At 39.6% G+C, this 20,275-nt stretch overlaps 1 protein-coding gene across 18 annotated transcripts in view; it reads left to right on the top strand.

The window, feature by feature from the left end:
- PICALM (phosphatidylinositol binding clathrin assembly protein) overlaps positions 1–8,180 on the top strand; it is a 119,659-nt gene extending 111,479 nt beyond the window's left edge. For 9 of the 18 annotated variants that reach the window (XM_033204503.1, XM_033204517.1, XM_033204514.1 and 6 more), the window contains 2 exons: positions 5,085–5,187; positions 6,790–8,180. In XM_033204503.1, coding sequence (XP_033060394.1) covers positions 5,085–5,177 — 93 coding nt within the window. In that variant the 3' untranslated portion in view covers positions 5,178–5,187; positions 6,790–8,180. The remainder of the gene's footprint in view (positions 1–5,084; positions 5,188–6,789) is intronic. The other 9 variants (XM_033204518.1, XM_033204510.1, XM_033204519.1 and 6 more) reach the window with 1 other exon arrangement.
- The last annotated feature ends 12,095 nt before the right edge of the window (positions 8,181–20,275 follow it).

The raw sequence follows: 20,275 nt of genomic DNA, 5'->3' as shown, positions 1-20,275 counted from the left end.
GCACCTGTAGTCCCAGCAACTCAGGAGGCTGAGGCAGGAGAATTGCTTGAACCTGGCAGGGGAAGGTTGCAGTGAGCCAAGATCGCACGCTGCACTCCACCTGGGTGACAGAGTGAGATTCTGTCTCCAAAAAAAAAAAACAAAACAACAATAACAAAACAAAATGGGTAATGCGTTCAAGGTGACAGGGTTAATATTGGCATAACTTTGTTATGTTGTTGATAGGCAGAAACCCAAGGTGGGGTTTTGTTGACCATAAACACAAGAAGCAATTATTTGTGGCACTAGACTTAACCCAAAGGATAGACCCCTACATGTATATAGTAGAGAAATCCTGTCTTTTAGCCCTATCTGACAGAGGAAGCTGAGGAATCGCATTATCTTTAAGTAAATGAAATGCAGCACTGTATATTTATATCCCTAAGCAACTGGATTCAGTGTACCACTAATGGCCTGGTCATGTTCTAAACATTACCCCAAAACAGCCTAACTGTTCTGTGACTCAGTGTCTCTGTGGAATCCTATTTGGTAGTACCATGGTCTTTAAATGTTTTGATTACACAGCAGTATTAGGAAAACATGTTTGAAGCATTGTCTAAGTCTGTGCTGATGTAACAGAATACCATAGACTGGGTAGTTTATAAAGAGCAGAAATGTATTGGCTCACAGTTCTGGAGGCTGGAAAGTCTAGTATCAAGGTATTGGAATTTGGCAAGGCCCTTCTTGGTGCATGATAATATGGTAGAAGGTATCACACGGCAGGCAGAAAGCAGAGAGAGAACAAAAGGCGGCGAACCCACTCCCTTGATGAGAACCTAAATACCTCTTAAAAGTCCTAACTCTCAATACTGTTTACAGTGACAACCAAATTTAAAGAAGAGTTTTGTAAGAAACACTCAAAACCATAGCAAGTATGTACCATGACTGTATGTGTATTTATAGATTCCATTCATGTATTTCTGTAGCAATATATGAGGTACATTTAAAACATGTAAAAATAGGAATTTTTTAAAATAATACAGTTGTAATAATTTATTTGTACATCTCACTTTGGAGACTGTTTTTATATGGAGCTTGTTTTATCACCAAAAAGCATTTTAATTTTGCACATTTTAGAATTCTTACAATGTGTAAGTGCTATGTACTGAACAAGGGACAGATAAAGTCTTTCCTGCACCTGAGCAGCCTAAAGGTGAGTGTAATACAGACGGACAAGTGACTGGTTGATAATAAAATGAGATCCCTTATAAGAAAGACATACAGAGCACAGCAGAAGAGCAAGAACGACACAGAGGCAATGACATTTGAACTAGGCCCCTTATAACTGTAGATGAACATTTGATGGTAGGTAGTATGGAACTAAGAATATTTGAGCTGCTTAATATATGGCAGGCAGCATGCTGAGTGCTTATGTTCATTTAATTCTCAAGACAGCCATAAGCAGGAATACAGGTATTGGGCCTGGTATTCTAAATCCCATTTTATAAGAGAGTTAGGATTAGATTCAGTTCCATCTTTCTACAAAACCTGGCACTGTTGTTCCAGGCAAAGGGAGTACAATCTGTTTTTCTCTTAAGATGTTGATTTTGCCAATGAGACAAAATGAATCTCTACAGCATTGTTAAGTTTCTACCCAGGCTTTTGGGTGACTGAAAAATTAAAATGTAAAGATGTGGCAAAGTTGGTTCTCTAAGAATTTTAAGTACAGCCAAATGATATGTCACAAGTTTTTTCCTAAATATCCAACCATTTAGTCTTTCATAAGCTTTTAATTCCACTAGGCTGACTTTCTGAGATTGTTGGTGTTTTCTTGTTCTAACCTGAAATTTTCTTTGTTTAGTGTTAAACAGGAGTATAACGAAGGAGTAACCATTTTTATTTTATGATAGTCTGTCAATAGACTTTTTTTTTTAAACCTTCTTTAAGCTAGGTGTGTTTGTCCTTTATTAAAGTCAGTTTGACCCATCCTGTACAACATTGCAAGACCTTAACTTAAAAAAAAAAAGCCAGGTGTGGTGGTGCATGTAATCCCAGCTACTTGGGAGGCTGAGATGGGAGAATCACTTGAGCCCAGGAGGTTGAGGTTGCAGTGACCTGTGACTGCGCCACTGCGCTTCAGCCTGGGTGACAGAACAAGACAATGTTGATAGATAGATTATATGAAACACACTCTATAACCAAGAAAATCATTGCTCTGGATATAATGCAAAGATTTTGGTAACATTTTACCGTATTTTTTCGTAAAGATTGATTAGAGTAGTGGAGGAGGGGAGAAGGAATTTAAGAGATACTATCATCAACCACTTGCAGATTTTAGTATTTTTATTTATACGCTGCTCTTCTCAGTGTTTCATTTTTCTATATATGAGAAAAAACTTTGTATTGGACCATTACGATTGACCATTTTGTTTAAGACATCTTCAGTTGTGACATAGGTCATTTTGATTTGAACGAACTGGTAGCTATACCAGTTATTTTTTGGCTCTGTGGGAATTTTGGGATAGAGAATGGTATTTGAAATAAATAGGTAAAGGCTCTTTTTGTTTGTGTTTTTAGTTTTATTTGTGATAGATACCTGGTGACATAGTAGTAGGGCTTGACTGGAAAGATCAATTATGATTTGTCTTGGTGTCCAGAACAACAAATAACATATGCTCTCTTGTAAAATTTGATGATTTTGTGATTTATGTGAATAGCCGTCTTTTTGTTGCTGGTTTGTGTACTTTAACCTTGCCTTTTTATGTTCTTTAGCAACTCTACATCATGTTCTTTAATTTACTCACAGGAATAAGTAGAGTCGAGTCAGCTCTTATAGTTTTAAAATTCTCCTACTTCTCACCCACCAAGATCCCATTGCCTCTTCATGCTATTTTGTTCTTGATTTTCCTGAGCAGTAACGGCTACTGAAGCACATTTCCCTTCCTTCTCTTATTTACTCTCTGGGGTGACTACTTTGTCACCAGTGCAAGGTGTGTCTGTGCTTTGGAAAAGATACCAGGAAGGGGTAGGATGGTCAGGGGCTGCTGGGTGTCCCACTCCTTGGAGCTGTGCAGTCAGCCAAGCTAGCCCTGGCTACGATTTCATCTGCTTGATACGGATATTGATGATAAGAAACTTATTCCAAGGATGTTGTCTTGTTTTCTTATTGGTGGTCTCTGTCATGTTTTAGTTTGGCTACATTTTTATAGACATAACACATGTATGTATATGTTTTACCAATTTAAGAGACTACTAGAAGTTCTAATAAAAAACCACCTCTTTTTCCCCAAGGAAAAGTGATCCTTTTCAACATTGTTTATAAGCCTCTAGGGCTTGTCTAGCAGTATGCTCACATATTGAGAATGGATTTTTCTCTTCTGTATTCTTCAGGGGCATTTTATTGTGGGTCTGTCAGGTTTTCAGACTGCTACCCTCATGAAAACATGTGATTTAAGAAGGTAATTCAGTGTGGGGCTGTCATAGGAAACTTCTGATTTTAGATGCAGTCTATCTGCAATAAGTAGGATTTGCTGTTGCTGTTTTAACTTCAGGTGAAAGAAAATCTGCTTCAGAGAGAAACGAAGTTAATCTTGGAGATAAGTGTGGCTGTTGGACTCCCTCCAGCTTAGTAACTGATGATCACTTTACTTGAAATCATTCTGCTTTTGATTGGCCATCCATGGTAGCGCTGAAGAGGGAGGAGGGGGAATCTTTCCAGTTGTTACACCTTAATTTGTCTCTGCGTGGATGATACTTGAAACCTCAAGCCCAGGCATGCTGCTCTGTCCTCCCATCTGTAGCTGCCTGCGTGATTCCATCATGCTTCCATTTGTCTCTTCCCATTGTCTTTGAACATTTGTTTTTGGGAACAAGATATGCATTAGGAAATTACTCAACCCTGAGTATAACTGATGCCTATAAATTGATCTTGGCATCCAGAACAAATTGCATATACTAGTGATGTAATATTTGCTGAAGCTCATTGGCTGTTCATTCTCTATAGTGCTTTTCCAAAATAAATAAATAAATAAATAGGTAGAAAGAAATGAAATCACTTGGCACCAGCAAAGAAATCTTCTATAGGATTTGAATGTTGAAGTATGAATTGAAACTATTTCCAGTTAGTCAACTTTTATTGCTCAATTGGACATCCCTAAAAGAATAGCTGATTTTGTAATAGTCCTGTGCTTACATGGTTTGCAATCTTATACAGAGGGAGAAAAAGAATTAAAAGCTTGTTCGAAAGTAAAATGGTTCATGTTGGGTTTGAAACACTCATGTCAGCTTAATGAAGGATACATGTATGAAAATTAGTATCTTGTTCAAGAATAGTCTATCTTTGGGAGAATAAAGGTACATACTGAGTTCAGTGGTTTACTTGCCTTACAGTATATTCGAATAAACAATAGGACAGATTTTAAGAATCAAGTAAATATGTCCAAACAGGGAGCAGGATCCAAGATCTTAAGTATTCCCCATATTCAGGGCAGTATGTGGACAGTTACAGTAGGTGACCTCTAAGGTCTCTTTCACCTCCCACAGTGTGTGTGTCAGCTGCAGTTTGTCCAGATAAACGAGCAGGAGACAACTTCATGTAAAAAGTGTGTGAACCTAGGACAGGACTTTTCGACCCTTACGAAGAAAGAAAGGAAAAAATATTGCAGCTACATGTGTTGGCTCTGGACTGAGGTCAGAGTTGCACAGCTTTGGACAGATAGCCTGGGCACAGGAAACATGTTCTCTCAATTTTAAACAAAAATGCAATTATGTATTCCCTCCCCTATCCTCCCCACCGCCCCCCCATACACACATTAAAATTCTTAACCATGGATCAGCTTATATCGACCTTTTGGGTAAAAGACATTATTCCTTTGAAATTTCAGAAGCAAGAGTTTGTTTTCTGAAAAACACATGCCATTGCATACCTTTTAACTTGACATGCTACTGAAACTTTGGTCTTAATCCATTTTCTACAAAGACTGCCCTTATATTTATTAAAGATGACAAAACAAAAACCACTTCTTCTTTCATACATTTTCTGTTTTCATGTTCTGTCATTCTGAGATCTTTTTTTCTTTCCTTCTCTCTGTCTTCTTTTCCCCCAGCTGTCGGCAGCATCCAGCCCCTCCAGTCACAGTCCTCACAGAGCTTCAGGAAAGGACCCTTTTGCAGAGCTCTCTTTGGAGGATTTCTTATAAATCACTTTAGGTATTGCTGCTTGTTGTGGGAGATGGGGACTTAAATACTTAAAAACAATTACCAAACATTAAACACAATTCACGCTTCTCTTTCATTTCTTTAAAGGACTCTAGGTTCCCTCTCCTCTTCCTCCTCTTCCTCTATTCTTCAGGTGCAGAATGAAAAGATAGGACATAAGGAAAAACAACTTTTGGAAAATATCTTTAACATAATTAAAGTAATCTCACCCACTGCTCACAGTAAATGGATGAGATCGGATAAAGTTTGCTTTTTAATTAAGGGCAAGTGAATACTTAAGCCCTGTTGATTAGAAGGATTCTGCATATGATCCACACTGCCTCTGTTTGCTGGAAGACAGTGCAATTTGTTCTTCTTGGTGCTCTAGCCCCCAGTTTAGATATACCTTCTAGATCTTTGGGAGTTTATAGTCTTCTGATTTGGCAAGTTTATTAGCACGTCTACTTCAGTAATAGATCTTTGGATGGGCAGTTTAAGGGAAATCGTGAGTGAAATATCTTTGAATAAACAGTGGTACCCTATTGAAAAATATTTTTTATGGCTCTTTCAGATTTTTATGTTAATAAAAATGACTTAGTATAATATTACTGTTCCCTTTATTATCTCTAATTGTATATCATTTGGAAATAATACTTCAAATTTTGCTTCCCAAATGAAATTTTGCGTGTGGTATTTGTGCTTATGGAGAGATTTTTCTGAACTTGTCATGAAAAAATAGGTCATTGATCTTTCTTCTCCTCCTCCACATGCTATTCCTCGATTTTTAGCAGTTAAGTATTTGGCCCGGATGTGGTTGCTTATGCCTGTAATCCCAGCACCCTGGGAGGCTGATGCAGAAGGATCAGTTGGGATCAGTAGTTCAAGATTAGCCTGGGCAATATGTTGAGACCCTAGTCTCTACCCCTCCCAAAAAATTAGCCAGCTGTGGTGGCGACTGCAGTCTTAGCTATTCCAGAGGCTGAGGCAGGAGGGTTGGTTGAGCCCAGGAGGTCCAGTGAGCTTTTCTTTTTTTCCAAGATGGAGTTTCGCTCTTGTCGCCCAGGCTGCAGTGCAGTGCCACGATCTCAGCCTACTGCAACCTCTGCCTCCCGGGTTCAAGCAATTCTCCTGTCTCAGCCTCCCAAGTAGCTAGGATTACAGGTGCCCGCCACCACACCTGGCTAAGTTTTGTATTTTTAGTAGAGACGGGTTTTCACCATATTGGCCAGGCCAGTCTCAAACTCTCGAACTCACCTCAGGTGATCCGCCTGCCTCAGCCTCCCAGAGTGCTGGGATTACAGGTGTGAGCTACGGTGCCCAGCCAGTGAGCTTTGATCACGCCACTGCAATCCAGCCTAGACAGCGGAGCAAGACCCTGTCTCAAAAACAACAACAACAAAAATCATTATTTGGAAGTCCCTATATGTGTCAAATATTGGGCTCTCTGGCACATAAGTTTGTAATACTGACTTTGTTTTATAAACAGGGTTTGTGATTAGCATGTTGTGAACACTTCTGGGCCAGTTAAATGGTAAAGACCACAAAGCATTTTTACTTATGAGAAGACATCCTACAATACAATGAATTAACATACCCACTTTTTTTTTTTTCCAGATACAGTTTATGTAACTTGATGGAAGAAAATGGAATTACTCCAAAAAGACAAGTGCTCAAGCAGCAAAATCCTTACTTCCAGCAAAATCCAAACTGCTGTCTCTTAAATCTCTTAAACTCTCTTCTTCCACTAGAATGCTACAAGTAACTCAGTGAAGGCCCATGAAGGAAATTGGGACTAGTTTATAGGAGAACGTATCAATACAGTTTATAAAGCCAAGAATTGCTATGATTTAAGACTAAGATCTGTCTTTTTGGTGACTAACGCTTCAGTTCTTTCAACTCCTGTTAATACCCATAATCAGTAACCTATCAAGAAAAGCCCTTATTTGGAAAGTGTGAAATTTGTATTTGGAAAAGCTGCCTGGAGAGAAGAACTGTGTCCTTTACTGCATTTCAACAGGACTCTTTTGGGGGATCAAAATTAAAATTCCTAATTATGCATTATCTTTCTTTTCTCCAGTCCTCACAAATACAGAAACAGTAACTGAAATTAACTTTTCTTTTTTTAAAAAAAATTATACTCAGTTTGCAGTAGACATTCCTTAAGTATTTGTATTTATTTATGATTATCAGTTTTACATAACATTAATATTGTATCAGACCTCCTTATGAAAATGAGTATGGATGTGCACAGTATGTTTGATTTTTATCCACAAGAATGAATCTGATTCAGAATGCTTTTCTCAGCTGACATACAGAGCACTAAATATTTTAAGGCAAGTCCATAGGTCTGAATCTCTTAAGAATTCTCGGCCTCTATGGGATTTAGGGAAGCATTATAAATGCATTAATCCTTATAGTCAATTCTGTGCCTAGGATTTTGCCAGGGAACAGTTCACTGACTAGGAAAAGCACTACATTTTAAATTCAGCATTAGTGCATTGGGAAGGATCTTTACTGCTTTGTGCTTGGCATGTCATTATTTTCCATTTGACATTAGGGCCTTTCCAAAATGAATGTGAGGAATTGCTTTCACTTCAAGACTTTCCTTCTTTTCACTAAAACTCTAGAAGGTGTTGCAAGGGTGGGGGAAGGGGGCCAGAGTCCTTGAACCTTTTATTTGGCTCGTGCCATGTTATGATCATGTACCTTTTAAATAAGGGACAATAGTATCTTTAAAGTTAATGTCTAGCCAAGAGTTTAGTAAACGAAGAATTAAACTGCACTGTTGATCGGTGCTTTGTGTAAATACATCTTTAACATTTGGGTTGAGAGGGGCCTTAAGAAGGACAGTTCATTGTAGGAAAGCAATTCTGTACATGAGTTTAAGCATTCTTGTTGCATTGTCTCTGCAGATTCTATTTTTGTTTACAATATTAAAATGTATGTTAGCAAAATGGGTGGATTTTCAAATAAAATGCAGCTTCCACAAAACTTTTGTTATGGTATTCTGGTCTGAGATGCATTTTCATTTTCCCTTTCTCTTTTTATTATCAATATCATCATTTTTCCCTAATGAAAGTATACCCAGGTGATTATATTTGTTGGTTTAGTAACATGGAAGGTTTGTTTTATATAAATTTTCAAAAAGATGTCTCTTTACACTTTTTGTTACCTTGTAGACTCTTACTGATAAACACAACTACTTATTAAAATTGTTCACTTTCTGTCTTTTGATCAGATGCCTTTAGTCAGGTAAGTTTAAGGGATAATATGCAGTTAAGTGTAACGTTTCGGTACATACAATTACGTCTGCCAAAGAAACCTTTGATTGTATCATGTTGCCTATTTAGTAGTGCATAGGGTTCAGAGTACATGATAAAGGATGAAAAGCTTTGCATTGATAAGTGTCTGCATAATATTTGCTGTGATTGGAGAAAAAATGTAGTCGTAGCCAATAAATTTTATCAGCTTCTAAGTTTCGCTATTATTAAACCATTTTCATATAAACTGGGAAATTGTACTTTTATAAGTTACCCTCCTTTACAAATTTTTGTCCCTTCTGATGTTTGAGGAGGTGTTTATATTTAAGGTCTGTGGCTTGTTTCTTTTATATTGCCTTATTTTTTTTTTAAGTATGTTTCAGTATGTGACGTGCTTCATAGCCATTTTTATTTTGTTGTTTAAACAACTTTTGGGCTGTGTTTGATAAGTATTATCCACATTTTACCCATTCTATATGCAGAAATCAGAAAAGGAGCTGGGTGCAGTGGCTCACACCTGTTATTCCAGTAATTTGGGAGGCTGAGGTGCATGATCACTTGAGACCAGGAGTTCAAGACCAGCCTGGGTAACATGGTGAAACGCTGTCTGTACCAAAAATACAAAACTTAGCCAGGTGTATGCCTATAGTCCCAGCTACTTGGGAGACTGAAGTGGTAGGATCACCCAAGTCCAGGAGGTTGAGGCTGCAGTGAGCTGGGATCACACCACTACACACTCCAGCCTGGGTGACAGAGTGAGACCCTGTTTTAAAAAAAAAGGAACTTGCCCAGATCAGTAAGTTAACAGATGAAAATCAAATCTTTGGTTTCATGGTCCATTGTTCTCTCTGTGACCTGCTGTCACATAATTTAAATATATAAACTAACATGGAGATATTTTCCCTCTGCAATCTAGACTGATGGCCACTCTTTATTCCCAGTGGTCTTTAGTGAAGCACATTTCCTGCCTCCTCCTTTGATGCCCAGACATCGCTGACAAGGAAGAATGCAAACATGCGACAAGAGCATCTTTAACCAAAATATAATGAGTAAAGTAAATCAGCTGTTGATTACCTAACTACATCAGGCTGTGTAAACTCATACATGCTCACATCATTTCACTATCCAGTTAGCAAGTAGGTATTGGCTGAAATAAATCCAGTTAGCAAGTAGGTATTGGCTGAAATAAGAGAGAAGACTGTAAGCAGAGGACAACTATACCAGTCCCAAATTGTTTTCAAAATTATTTGCCTTTGATTTAACATCTGTCAGCATTCAGCATTTTTAAAAAGGTATCCCTTTCCTAACCAGTGACTATGAGAATACATATTTAGGAAGAGGACTTCCTTATGTTAGCCTAGGAGTCTTCTGCTTTTCCAGAAGCCAACAAAATGTGACTTACGGGAAATAGGCCTTTATGGGATGTTTTTCTTGAACTAAAAATAATTTCAAGATTCTTCTCGTTTATCATAACTCACAGACACGCTTCCAAACTCTGCTTATTCTACAAAATTCCATGGAGAAAAAAAATATCTCTTCAGAGTGAGTGTGGCTCTTGTGTGCTAGCAGTGACCAGGTCACAGTGTATGGAGACACAATGGTACTAAGCCAGATGAATTTATTTTTGCCTTCCAGGAAAGATACTTCACAGCTTTCATCAGTGGCCTCTGCAGTCAGCTTAGATCTTTGTTCTGCCACACTTGCTGCCTTTCATGGATGTGACTAGCCCATCTGGAATTCTGCTGTCTAAAGTTTCAGAAAAGAAATCCTGCATTATCATCCATGCAGTGTCTCAACTGAAAACATTAAGCTGATTTCTTGCTGTTACTAAGAAGTAAAGTCCTGTTTGAAGTATCACCAATCCAAAAGGTTTTCTGTGTTTCTAGCTTGTATTCCTAGTCTAATTTTAGCATAAGCACTCACTGTGTCCCATTTGTTGTTGATATGGTATGTAGATGTAGTTGTATGAAACTGACTACATTGTTAAAGTTGATGAAAGTTCTTTCTATGGTATTTGTTCTGGGGCAGATGTAACTTGAAGGAAAGGTTAAACTGATTTTAGGCAGACAAATAGGAGAGAAAGGTGAGGTTAGAAAAAGTTTTGTTTTCTGATAAACTCTGGCTCAAAATAGCTTTTTATCTAATACAAAAGATAATTTTAGGCCAGTGCAGTGGCTCATGTCTGTAATCCCAACACTTTGGGAGGCCTAAGTGGGCGGATCACTTGGGCCCAGGAGCTTGAGACCAGCCTGGCCAACATGGTGAAACCCCGTCTGTACAACATTAAAAAAAAAAATTTAAGTCCCAGCTACTCAGAAGGCTGAGATGGGAGGATCGCTTGAGCCCAGTATGGTTGATGGTGCAGTGAGCAGAGGTCACGCCACTGCACTCCAGCCTGGGCAACAGAGTGAAGTGAGACCCTTCAAAAAAAAAAAAAAATTGTTTTTGTTTTGAGATGGAGTCTTGCTCTGTTGCCCAGGCTGTAGTGCAGTGGCGTGATCTCAGCTCACTGCAACCTCCACCTCCGGGGTTCAAGCAATTCTCCTGCCTCAGGCGTCTGCCACCATGCCTGGCTAATTTTTGTATTTTAATAGAGATGGGATTTCACTATGTTGGCCAGGCTGGTCTCAAACTCCTGACCTTGAGTGATCCCGCCTCCACCTCCAAAGGGCTGAGATTACAGGCGTGAGCCACCACACCCAGCCTAAAGTTGGTTTTGAAATAAAAATTGTGTGTGATTGACCTTGAGAGAGAAACCTTGCTCTGTTGGAGCCTTCCCCAGTTAGGTACCCTGCCTGTCTTTCTTGAGCCTTAGTCCCTTGGCAGCTGTCCTGTGCTCTGGATAAACAAGTACTGAGTTACCGTGCCTCTGACTGGGACCATAGGGAAGGAAATAGCAAGTAGCCCCCCCAACTGCCCCCCACTCAGGCTGTCTAGGGAGTCAGGTTTCTTTAACTTTTAAGAACACTACATGGAAGCATTAAGCACACCACACTGTCACTGCCAGCTAGCTTAGTGGCTGTGTAAGCCACAAAATATGAAATCTGCATATCTGGTCATTTTTGTCCTAAGAAGGGTAGTAGTGTTAGTCTGTTCTTGGTGTTGCTGTAAATACCTGAGGTTAGGTAATTTACAAAGAAAAGAGGTTTAATTGTCTCATCGCAGGCTGCATGACACTGGCTTCTGGTGAGGCCTCAAGGAGCTTTTACTCGTAGCCAAAGACGAGAGAGCAGGCCTGAGAGAAGAAGCAAGGGAGTGAGGTGGGAGACTTGAAAACAATCAAATCTCACTTGAAGTAACTGAGCAAGGGGATAGTGCTAAACCATGAGAGATCCAAACATCCAAACCGTATCAAGGTAGAAACTGAAATGAACTTCACTTCCTTTTAATTACATATTGAAGGGAAGCTTCAAGGGCCAGAAGAAGACAGAGACACTGAAGTAGAAGGGGAGGATTCAGGGGGAGATCCCAAGAAGCCTAGCACGCGGTCTTCTAAGGTAAGTGCAGGGATAGCTGTGCTCATTTGCTTGGTGTTTATAGTAATTGTCATCAGGAGCTAATATTTTACAGCTGTACTGATGTGCAGACTTTAAAATTCATCGTGGCCAGAATTTACATTTTGTGTGGACCAAAAATAGAAATGAAAACATGGGAGTTCACTTAGACTTACAAAGTTACAGTAAATTAAACTGATTTGATACTGGCCCAGAAGACACAAAGAGAATAGGACAGTAAGCCTAATAACTGACAGGTGTGTAAATACGTGGTAGAGCAGCATTTCAAAAGAGTCAAGAAAAGATGGACTATTTAATAAGCCAATTTTACCAGCACCAAATACCTACTTAGAGAAGGGGCAAGTGATCTGCTGTCCTCCGCCTCAAAGTGCTGGGATTACAGGCGTGACTCAGCCAAGAATATACATATTTCAGAGGTGGTTCACATCTGTAATCCCAGCAGTTTGGGAGGCCGAGGCAAGAGGATCACTTGAGCCCAGGAGTTAAAGACTAGCCTGGGCAACATAGTGAGACATCTCTCTGTATATTAAGATATATATGTACGCGCAGACATATACACACATATATTTAAAATATATATATAATATATATATAAGCTAATTTTAGGCGAGTGCAGTGGCTCGTGTCTGTAATCCCAATACTTTGGGAGGCCAAAGTGGGCCTCCCAAAGTGTGTGTGTGTGTGTGTATAAATACACACACACATAGAATACATATTAATAAAAAATAGGTATAGCCAAATAGGAAAAAGGAAAGAATATGATAAAAATAGTTCACCAAAGAAGAAATACTAATGATCAATGGAAAAAAAAAAATCATCTTTAGTAGTAACTAAAGAATTCAAATGAATCCAGGCACAGTGGCTCACGCATGTAATCCCAGCACTTTGGGAGGCCGAGGCGGGTGGATCACTTGAGACCAGGAGTTTGAGACCAGCCTGGCCAACATGGTGAAACCCTGTCTCTACTGAAAATATACAAAAATGAGCCGGACATGGTGGCGCATGCCCGTAATCAACTACTCAGGAGGCTGGAAGCAGGAGAAGCACTTGAACCTGGGAGGCAGAGGTTACAATGAGCTGAGATTGCACCATTGCATTTCAGCCTGGGTGACAGTGTGAGACTGTCTCAAAAAGAAGAAGAAAAAAAAAGTCCTTTGTAGGTGTAAGGCTGTTCTGAGCTTTTATATATACTCGTTCACTTAACTGAGTCTATGAAAGAAGCACTTTTGTTATACCTATTTCATAGATTAGGACACTGAGGCTCAGAGAGATTAAGTCACTTAGTATATAATCTTTATCAACTCTGCTTAAGTTGACATCCAGAACTACTGTGGTCTGGCTGTTGGTCTAGTTGTTGGTCTTTAGCACTGCTGTGCAATGGAGTATAGATTGCCATTGTGTTTATCAAGTAGCATGTGTGTATGTACCAGTGCAGGCAAGAGTACATAAAGTTTGATTGCTTATCTAAGGCTAAGGTGAGTGTAAGCCAGTACAGCTGTTTTGGATGGAAATTGGCCATAGTTAAGAAACTGGAGAGTTCATACCCTTAATCCAATAATTCCCCTTTGAGAAAATCTACCCAGGGAAATAATCTGGGGATGGGAATTTGGCTTGGGAACTTGAATTAAGACATAAGTTTAAAAACAGGAATTCATACCTAAGGGTAGGAGGTCAGATTAATGGGATGTATCACCCCTTGAGACCAAACCTGCAGTACAAAAGAGCCTTGGTCTCACAGGTCACAAATAGACATTCAGTACAGATTTTTATTGCTATCATCCCAGATTAGAGCCCAGTCTACACTACCTGATAGCTGGCTCTGCTGATCCTCAGGCCAACTTGGCCCAAGGGAAAAAGATGGGTTTTCTTTTTGGGGGAAGGCTGGTCTTTGATGCAGACAGGAGGAATACTGGTCCAATGGGCTTAGGAGAACAGTATTATTTATCAGTCACCCAATAGAGAAGGGTGCTTTCCATTCATCAATGTTTATTTTACTGTCTTACAGGAAACTTGGGAAGTAAGCAGGACTTCCCAGGCCTCTTGTCTTGTGTTATGGGAAACTACAGGACCCATCAGGCATTTTTAGTTTCATTTATCAGGCAGTTTATTGATTGCAAGACTTAGCATACATGATTCACAAAGTTCTCATTCTTGATAATTTTCTGCCCAAATGTAGCTTCCTGAGAAGGGCAGGAGTGATCCATCACGTGGTGAGTGTTCATGTTTCCGGTTGGCTCCAGCCCCTCCCCTCGAATCCTGTGCTTTAACAGCTGGAATCCTTCAGTGTGTTTGGGTGGCTCACTACTGATCAAATATTCAAGGCCTACAACCGTTGCAGCCTTTCTTATACCTCCACTCTTGAAGCTTCTGCTCAGGCTAACTTTGTCTCTTCCCTGCCTCTTAATTGGAACTCTGGAATTCTCTGCTCCGTTGTTTTTACCTATTTGCCTATTCGTAGTCTGTCATTCTTGGGATGGAAAGCGAGCAACTGATCATTTTTAGGAGCACTGCAAATTGTGCAGCCCTTTCAGAAAGTCATAAAAATGTTTGTCTCCTTTGTCCAGTAATTCCACTTCTAGACATCTAAAGAAGTCCAGAAGTATTAAAAGACCACACACAAGAATACCTATCACAGCGGTTGAGATTACCAAAGGAACCACTGTGTGCCAGAGTAAGAAAGGGCCAAGGATGAGTCCCAGGGAACACACCCTTATTAGGGCTGAAGGCCAGGAAAGAACAATCAAAGCTGGAGGAGGAGAACCAGGAAAGATAATTATGTCAAGGATATAACTGAAGAAGGAGGGAATGGCCAACACAAGTAAAATAAAGACCAAAACCTGTCCATTGGATCCAGCAATTAGGAACTTGAACCTTACCCCTAGATATACCTGGGAATTGGCAGGGACAGAAGGCAGATCACATGGCATTGAGAAAATGCAGAGATAACAAAAAGCTGTGAACTAAAAGAGATGCTAAGCAAAAGACTGGCCAAGGAAGATTTTTAGAAAGCAGATTGACTGACTGCTTTGTTCATCCATTCGACACACTGAGTGTTTTCAATGTGCCAGTAGTTCTGGGTGCAAGAATCAATGAAAAAAAAAACATAGGTTCTGCTTTCATTGAGCTTATTTTCTTGTGAGAGCAGGCAATTAGCAAATGTTTTATGACAAATGATGATGAGTGTTGTGAGAAAAAAATAGTAGAGTGATGTGAGCAGAGTATAATGCTGTTTTGGATAGGGTCAAGGAAGACCCTGAAGTCATCTTTGAACAGAGATACTAAGTAAGGAAGCAGGATGGCAAGATGTGGAGAGTGGCTCTCCTCCCCACATATGTGGGCAGAGAGCAGAGCAAAGGCCCTGCTTCCCTAGTCAGAAACAGCACCGCCACCAGCAAGGATTGAACAAAATGAGTGGGTTGGAGCTGAGGTCAGGGGTGGCAGTGGGACAAGACTAGGCCATGCTAAGGCTTGGATTTCTTTCTTAGCGGGGAAGCCACTGAAAATGTTGACCACAGGATTCTTTAAAAACATGTATTGCTAAAAGCCTCACTCTGGCTGTATTAAGAAGGAACTATAGGGAGACTATTATAATAGTCCTCCAACATGAGCAAAACTTAGCTGCTGAAAGCTGTAGTGAGCTAGAGGAGATAGCTAGGTGAGAGACAATCAGATAGGTTGCAAAATCAGAGAAAGGGAAGATGCTGAGTGGTTAGGACTGGAGATGTTATGGGTTAGGAGATGGAAGAAAGGCAAATGAAGAGCCTGGAATATGGAAATATACAGAGGACAATTTGCAGAAATCCCTTCCTTGGAGAGCATCTCCATCACTGAGGGAAGCAACTGCTGCTTGATGAGACAGTACAGCATGGCAGTAATGGTGTCAACTCTGCCAAGCTATGGGTTTAAACCCCAGTTTGAGCAAGTTACATACTCTCCCTTTGTCTCAGTTTCTTCATCTATAAAATTATAATAGTACCCACCTCATAAGACTGTTGTATATAATGAATTTTTTAAATTTTTATTTATTATTTTTTGAGACAGGGTCTCACTCTGTTGCCCAGGCTGGAGTGCAGTAGTGCAATCTCCACTCACTGCAACCTCCGCCTCTCGGGTTAAAGTGATTCTTGTGCCTCAGCCTCCCGAGTAGCTGGCATTACAGGTATGTGCCATCACATCTGGCTAATTTCTGTATTTTTAGTAGAGATGAGGTTTCGCCATGTTGGCCAGCCTGGTCTTGAACTCCTGTCCTCAAGTGATCTGCCCACCTCAATCTCCCAAAGTGCTGGGATTATAGGCCTGTGCCACTGTGCCTGGCTTTTATTTAATGAATTTAAAAGATACACTCAGAACATGATAAAGATATGATATGGAATTACTGTTATTCTCACTGGGATGCAGAACAGCTTGTAGTTAAGAGCCTAGATTCTGGATCCAAATTGCCTGTATTCAAATCCTGGCTCTGCTCCTTTACTACCTGGAGATCTTTGAAAAAGTTACTGAATTTCCCTCTGCCTGTTTTTTCATCTGTAAAATGGATGTAATTATAGACCCTACCTCATAGGGTTATAATAGATAGGATCAGTATATGTAAAGTGCATATAATAAGCACATTTAAGTGTTTGCTGTTGTTTGTATTGCTAAATTGTTGACATTGCCCATTCTTCCTTTTTACATAGCTGACCAAAGCCCAGTGCTTGTGGAGATCCCATGAGCGGTTTTCAAAGCAGAACTTTGAACCCCTGACTCCACGTGTCCTCACAACAAGCAGGAGTTCTTGGTCCTGGGGCAACTTGAGTAATACTGTAGTTTGGTGTGACAGAACACGTTTTTTAAAACAGCCAACCCTACACATAAGTATACTTAGGGCAACAGTTTAGATGCCCAGAGATATTTTCTCAGCAGAATACTTTCTAATGTACTTTGAGCCCTTTTTAAAATATTTTTTCTTCATATCATCCAGCCCAAAATGTCAATTTTTAAAAAAATGTTTTAAGAGAATAATACTTACCCAGCCCTATTTAATGTCCTAGAGACTACTTTTTTCTTTTCTTTCTTTTTCTTTCTTTTTCTTTTTTTTTTTTTTTTTTTTTTTTTTTTGAGACAAGATCTGGCTCTGTCACCTAGACCAGAGTTCTGTGGCAAGATCATGGCTCACTGCAGCCTTGAACTTCTAAGCCAAAGCAATTCTCCCACCTCAGCCCCCAAGTAGCTGGCACTACAGGCGCATGCCACCACACCTAGCTAATTTTTTGACTTTTTGTAGAGAGGAGGTCTCACTGTGTTGCCCAGGCGGGTCTCGAACTCCTGAGCTCAAGCAGTCCTCCCACCATGGCCTCCCAAAGTGCTAGGATTACAGGCATGAGCCACCGCACCTGGCAGAGACAATATTTTACTATTGAAAACATTGACTTCTCATAAGGAAAATATTCAGTCTCTATATGAGGATTGGTTTTGGTTGTGTATAGCAGTAAACTTACACTGATTCAAACAAGATAGTTTCTTTTTCCTCACACATGCAAGTGTGACTTGGTATGTGTGGCTACTCTGCCCCACAAGATTGTTAGGTGTCCACTTTCAGGTCTAGTGTCTTGGTGTCCCACAGTCCTTAAGGTATTACTCTCAGGTGCACAATCCAATATGGCTGAGCAGCATAACCACATTCCAAGCAGCAGGATTCAGGTGGGTGGGGACAGGAGAAGAGAGAACTCAGAAATTGCACACTTCTTACACTTCTGTTCACATTCCATTGGCCAGAACTTTGTCATATGGCTATTTTTTTAAAAACCTAAAGACTAAAACAAGTATTTGCATGACCATGTACCAATTAAAACAGCTAAATGAATGATTATAGAAGACGGAGGAGAATAGTTTATTTTTTTTTTCACTTCTATTTTGTACTATTGCTAATAGGGAGAATATATTTCAAGGCAAAATAGCAACCACTGCCACAGTCATACAATTTTTATTAGAAGAATTGTTAATTTCATGAAGGTTTTTCTGATCTGTGACTTCAAAACCCATGACACATACTATAAGCTGAGATCTGAGAAGTCTTTTAAAATAATGTTTTAGAATTGTAATGTGTCAATGAAAACAAATACAAAAAATATCAAAAGCTTAAAAAATGAAAACTAAGCAAATCCAAGCTGCTAGTGCTGAGTAAATGTTACAAGACACGTTGAAAATATGTACCTTCTTACCAGATTTTAGGCCCAGTTAGATCTCACGTTGACATTTCTATATAAATAACATAAAAGCAACAAAAGACACTTTTTAAGTGGCTAGGAGAAAATGACTGATGTAAAAATGAGATGTAACGAAGAACATCAAAGCTCAAATGTTAATTACACACTTGTGCTAGAACCTCAAGGGAAGTCAGGGTACACCATCCCTCTGATTTGGTGTCTAAGGACTTTGAGGTAAAAGTGACTTGCTGGCCTCATTTAGAGTAGTCAGAGAGAGGGGAATCCCACATGGTTAATTTTCATTCTTCTTAGGAGGGAAATGTTGCAAAGGCTAGCATATTTTTATAGCTGAGACTATACAAAAAGATGGCAGTAACCCAAGAAGGCAAGAGGTCAGTGAGTTGACACAGGACTTGAGGAAGGAAATGCTCACAAAACCTTATGCTAAGAATCTGTGAGGATATCTGAATCTGCAGTTACTTTAAGACTCATTTGTTGTGCTGGAAATCTGAAAACATTTCTATTTAAAGATTCTTTAAAAGTATCTTAAAGGCTTTTAGCACTTACTCAGATCATAAGAACAGAATGACCTAAAACATAACCAACTTAAAGAGTCATGATTAAAAAAAAGAAAAAAAAAAAAAAGCCTTTCTGGAAACATGAGCCTCACAAAGTCATAGGAATAGGAAATGGAAATACTTAATCGAGTTAAAGTCACTAATATTTAGAAAGCCTCAATTGTTCAAGGGCACATTTCCTTGTGTCTGTTACAAAAGCCAGTTTATTCCAAGAAAAATACAGAGAACAGTTGTGTTGACATCTAGTAAAACAAGCAAAGACCAATCAGGCCTTTAACAAACAGCCCTTTGTTGCCATAAAACTACCCTAGCCTCTCTGTTCCCTGAATGGTTCTAGTGTCTGACTACATGACTTGAGAGGAGACAAAAATGCCTGTACCCCACCTCCTGCTACACAGAAGAATTTTGAAACTAGGTTTACTACTTGTCCCTACAGCCTGAAGTAGATCAGCAGATTCAGGCTGGGCCCGTGGAGCCTACTGGATAAAGACCATGCCCCCATACCAGGCGGCAACTGATTTGCTCTCAGCAAAAGACAGAGCAAGCCCTTGGATTAATAAGCATGTAGTTACCCCATATGCATATAAAACTATCATGTATCTATACAAATTAAAACTTAAAGTGTGTAGAGCCCGGCTGTCATCGGACTGGTTTACACCTCACACCATGTGACGGATTGGACACAGACTGTTCTGTGTGCCTTTACGTGAATGCACTGCAAAGACAACCATACTCTTTGGCTACTTCCAGAGAATCTTTAGAGATTCGTGTTAAATGTCAATTTTTTCAACTGCCATATATTTCATGTCTACTATGTGTAGGTTACACACTTTCTAATCCTTAAATAATACTGCAATATGGGAATTAGATTCATAAAGTACAGTTGAGGAAGCCAGGGTTTAAAGAGGTTAAGTGACTGCCCAAGATGCAAAGGCAGCCAGCCTGACTCTACAGAATGTGTTTTCCCATACTCTGTCTCTTTACACCTCCTTAATTTCTTCAAATCTACCTAATTTTGGGCCTAAAGTAAGCAATTTACTAGCCTGAAGCTCAAGCTCCAACCACCTTGTTCCTGCCCCCCGAATCTTGAATAACAACATGCAAAACTCACATACTTGGTTATTCTGAGAACTGAAAGCTACATAAAAATCCTCCTAAACTCATTTTTATTTAAATTGCTTTTTCCAAGCCTATTACTAAAGGTACTAAAAACAGTGTGAGCTAAACACGTGATAGCCTCACCCACCACACCTAGAATAGCTTTTCCTGTCTTCTCCCACTTTCCTTGCTTCCTTCCCTCCTTGTTATTGCTGAAGACTGAAAGCAACAATGATGGCTCAGGCTCTCTTAGTGGACCATGAGCTATTTGAGGAAAGAAGCATTTTGATTTTGCATCCCTCAAACCTTACACACAGTGCCTGACTGGTTCCATAAATGCTTTGTTGAATGAGTGACACCCATAGGAAGTTCACAGTGGTACTTTATTGAGAGTTGCTTTGCAATGTAGTCATTAACAAAGCTACCATTGTAAGCTGTTTAGAATTTGAGTTAAGAAAACTGCA

Source organism: Trachypithecus francoisi, unplaced genomic scaffold (assembly GCF_009764315.1).
Source record: "Trachypithecus francoisi isolate TF-2019V2 unplaced genomic scaffold, Tfra_2.0 Lachesis_group8, whole genome shotgun sequence".
In the NCBI taxonomy this organism is placed as follows: Eukaryota; Metazoa; Chordata; class Mammalia; order Primates; family Cercopithecidae; genus Trachypithecus; species Trachypithecus francoisi.
The sequence above is the reverse complement of the archived record's forward strand: the minus strand, read 5'-3'. Positions and strand labels throughout refer to the sequence as shown.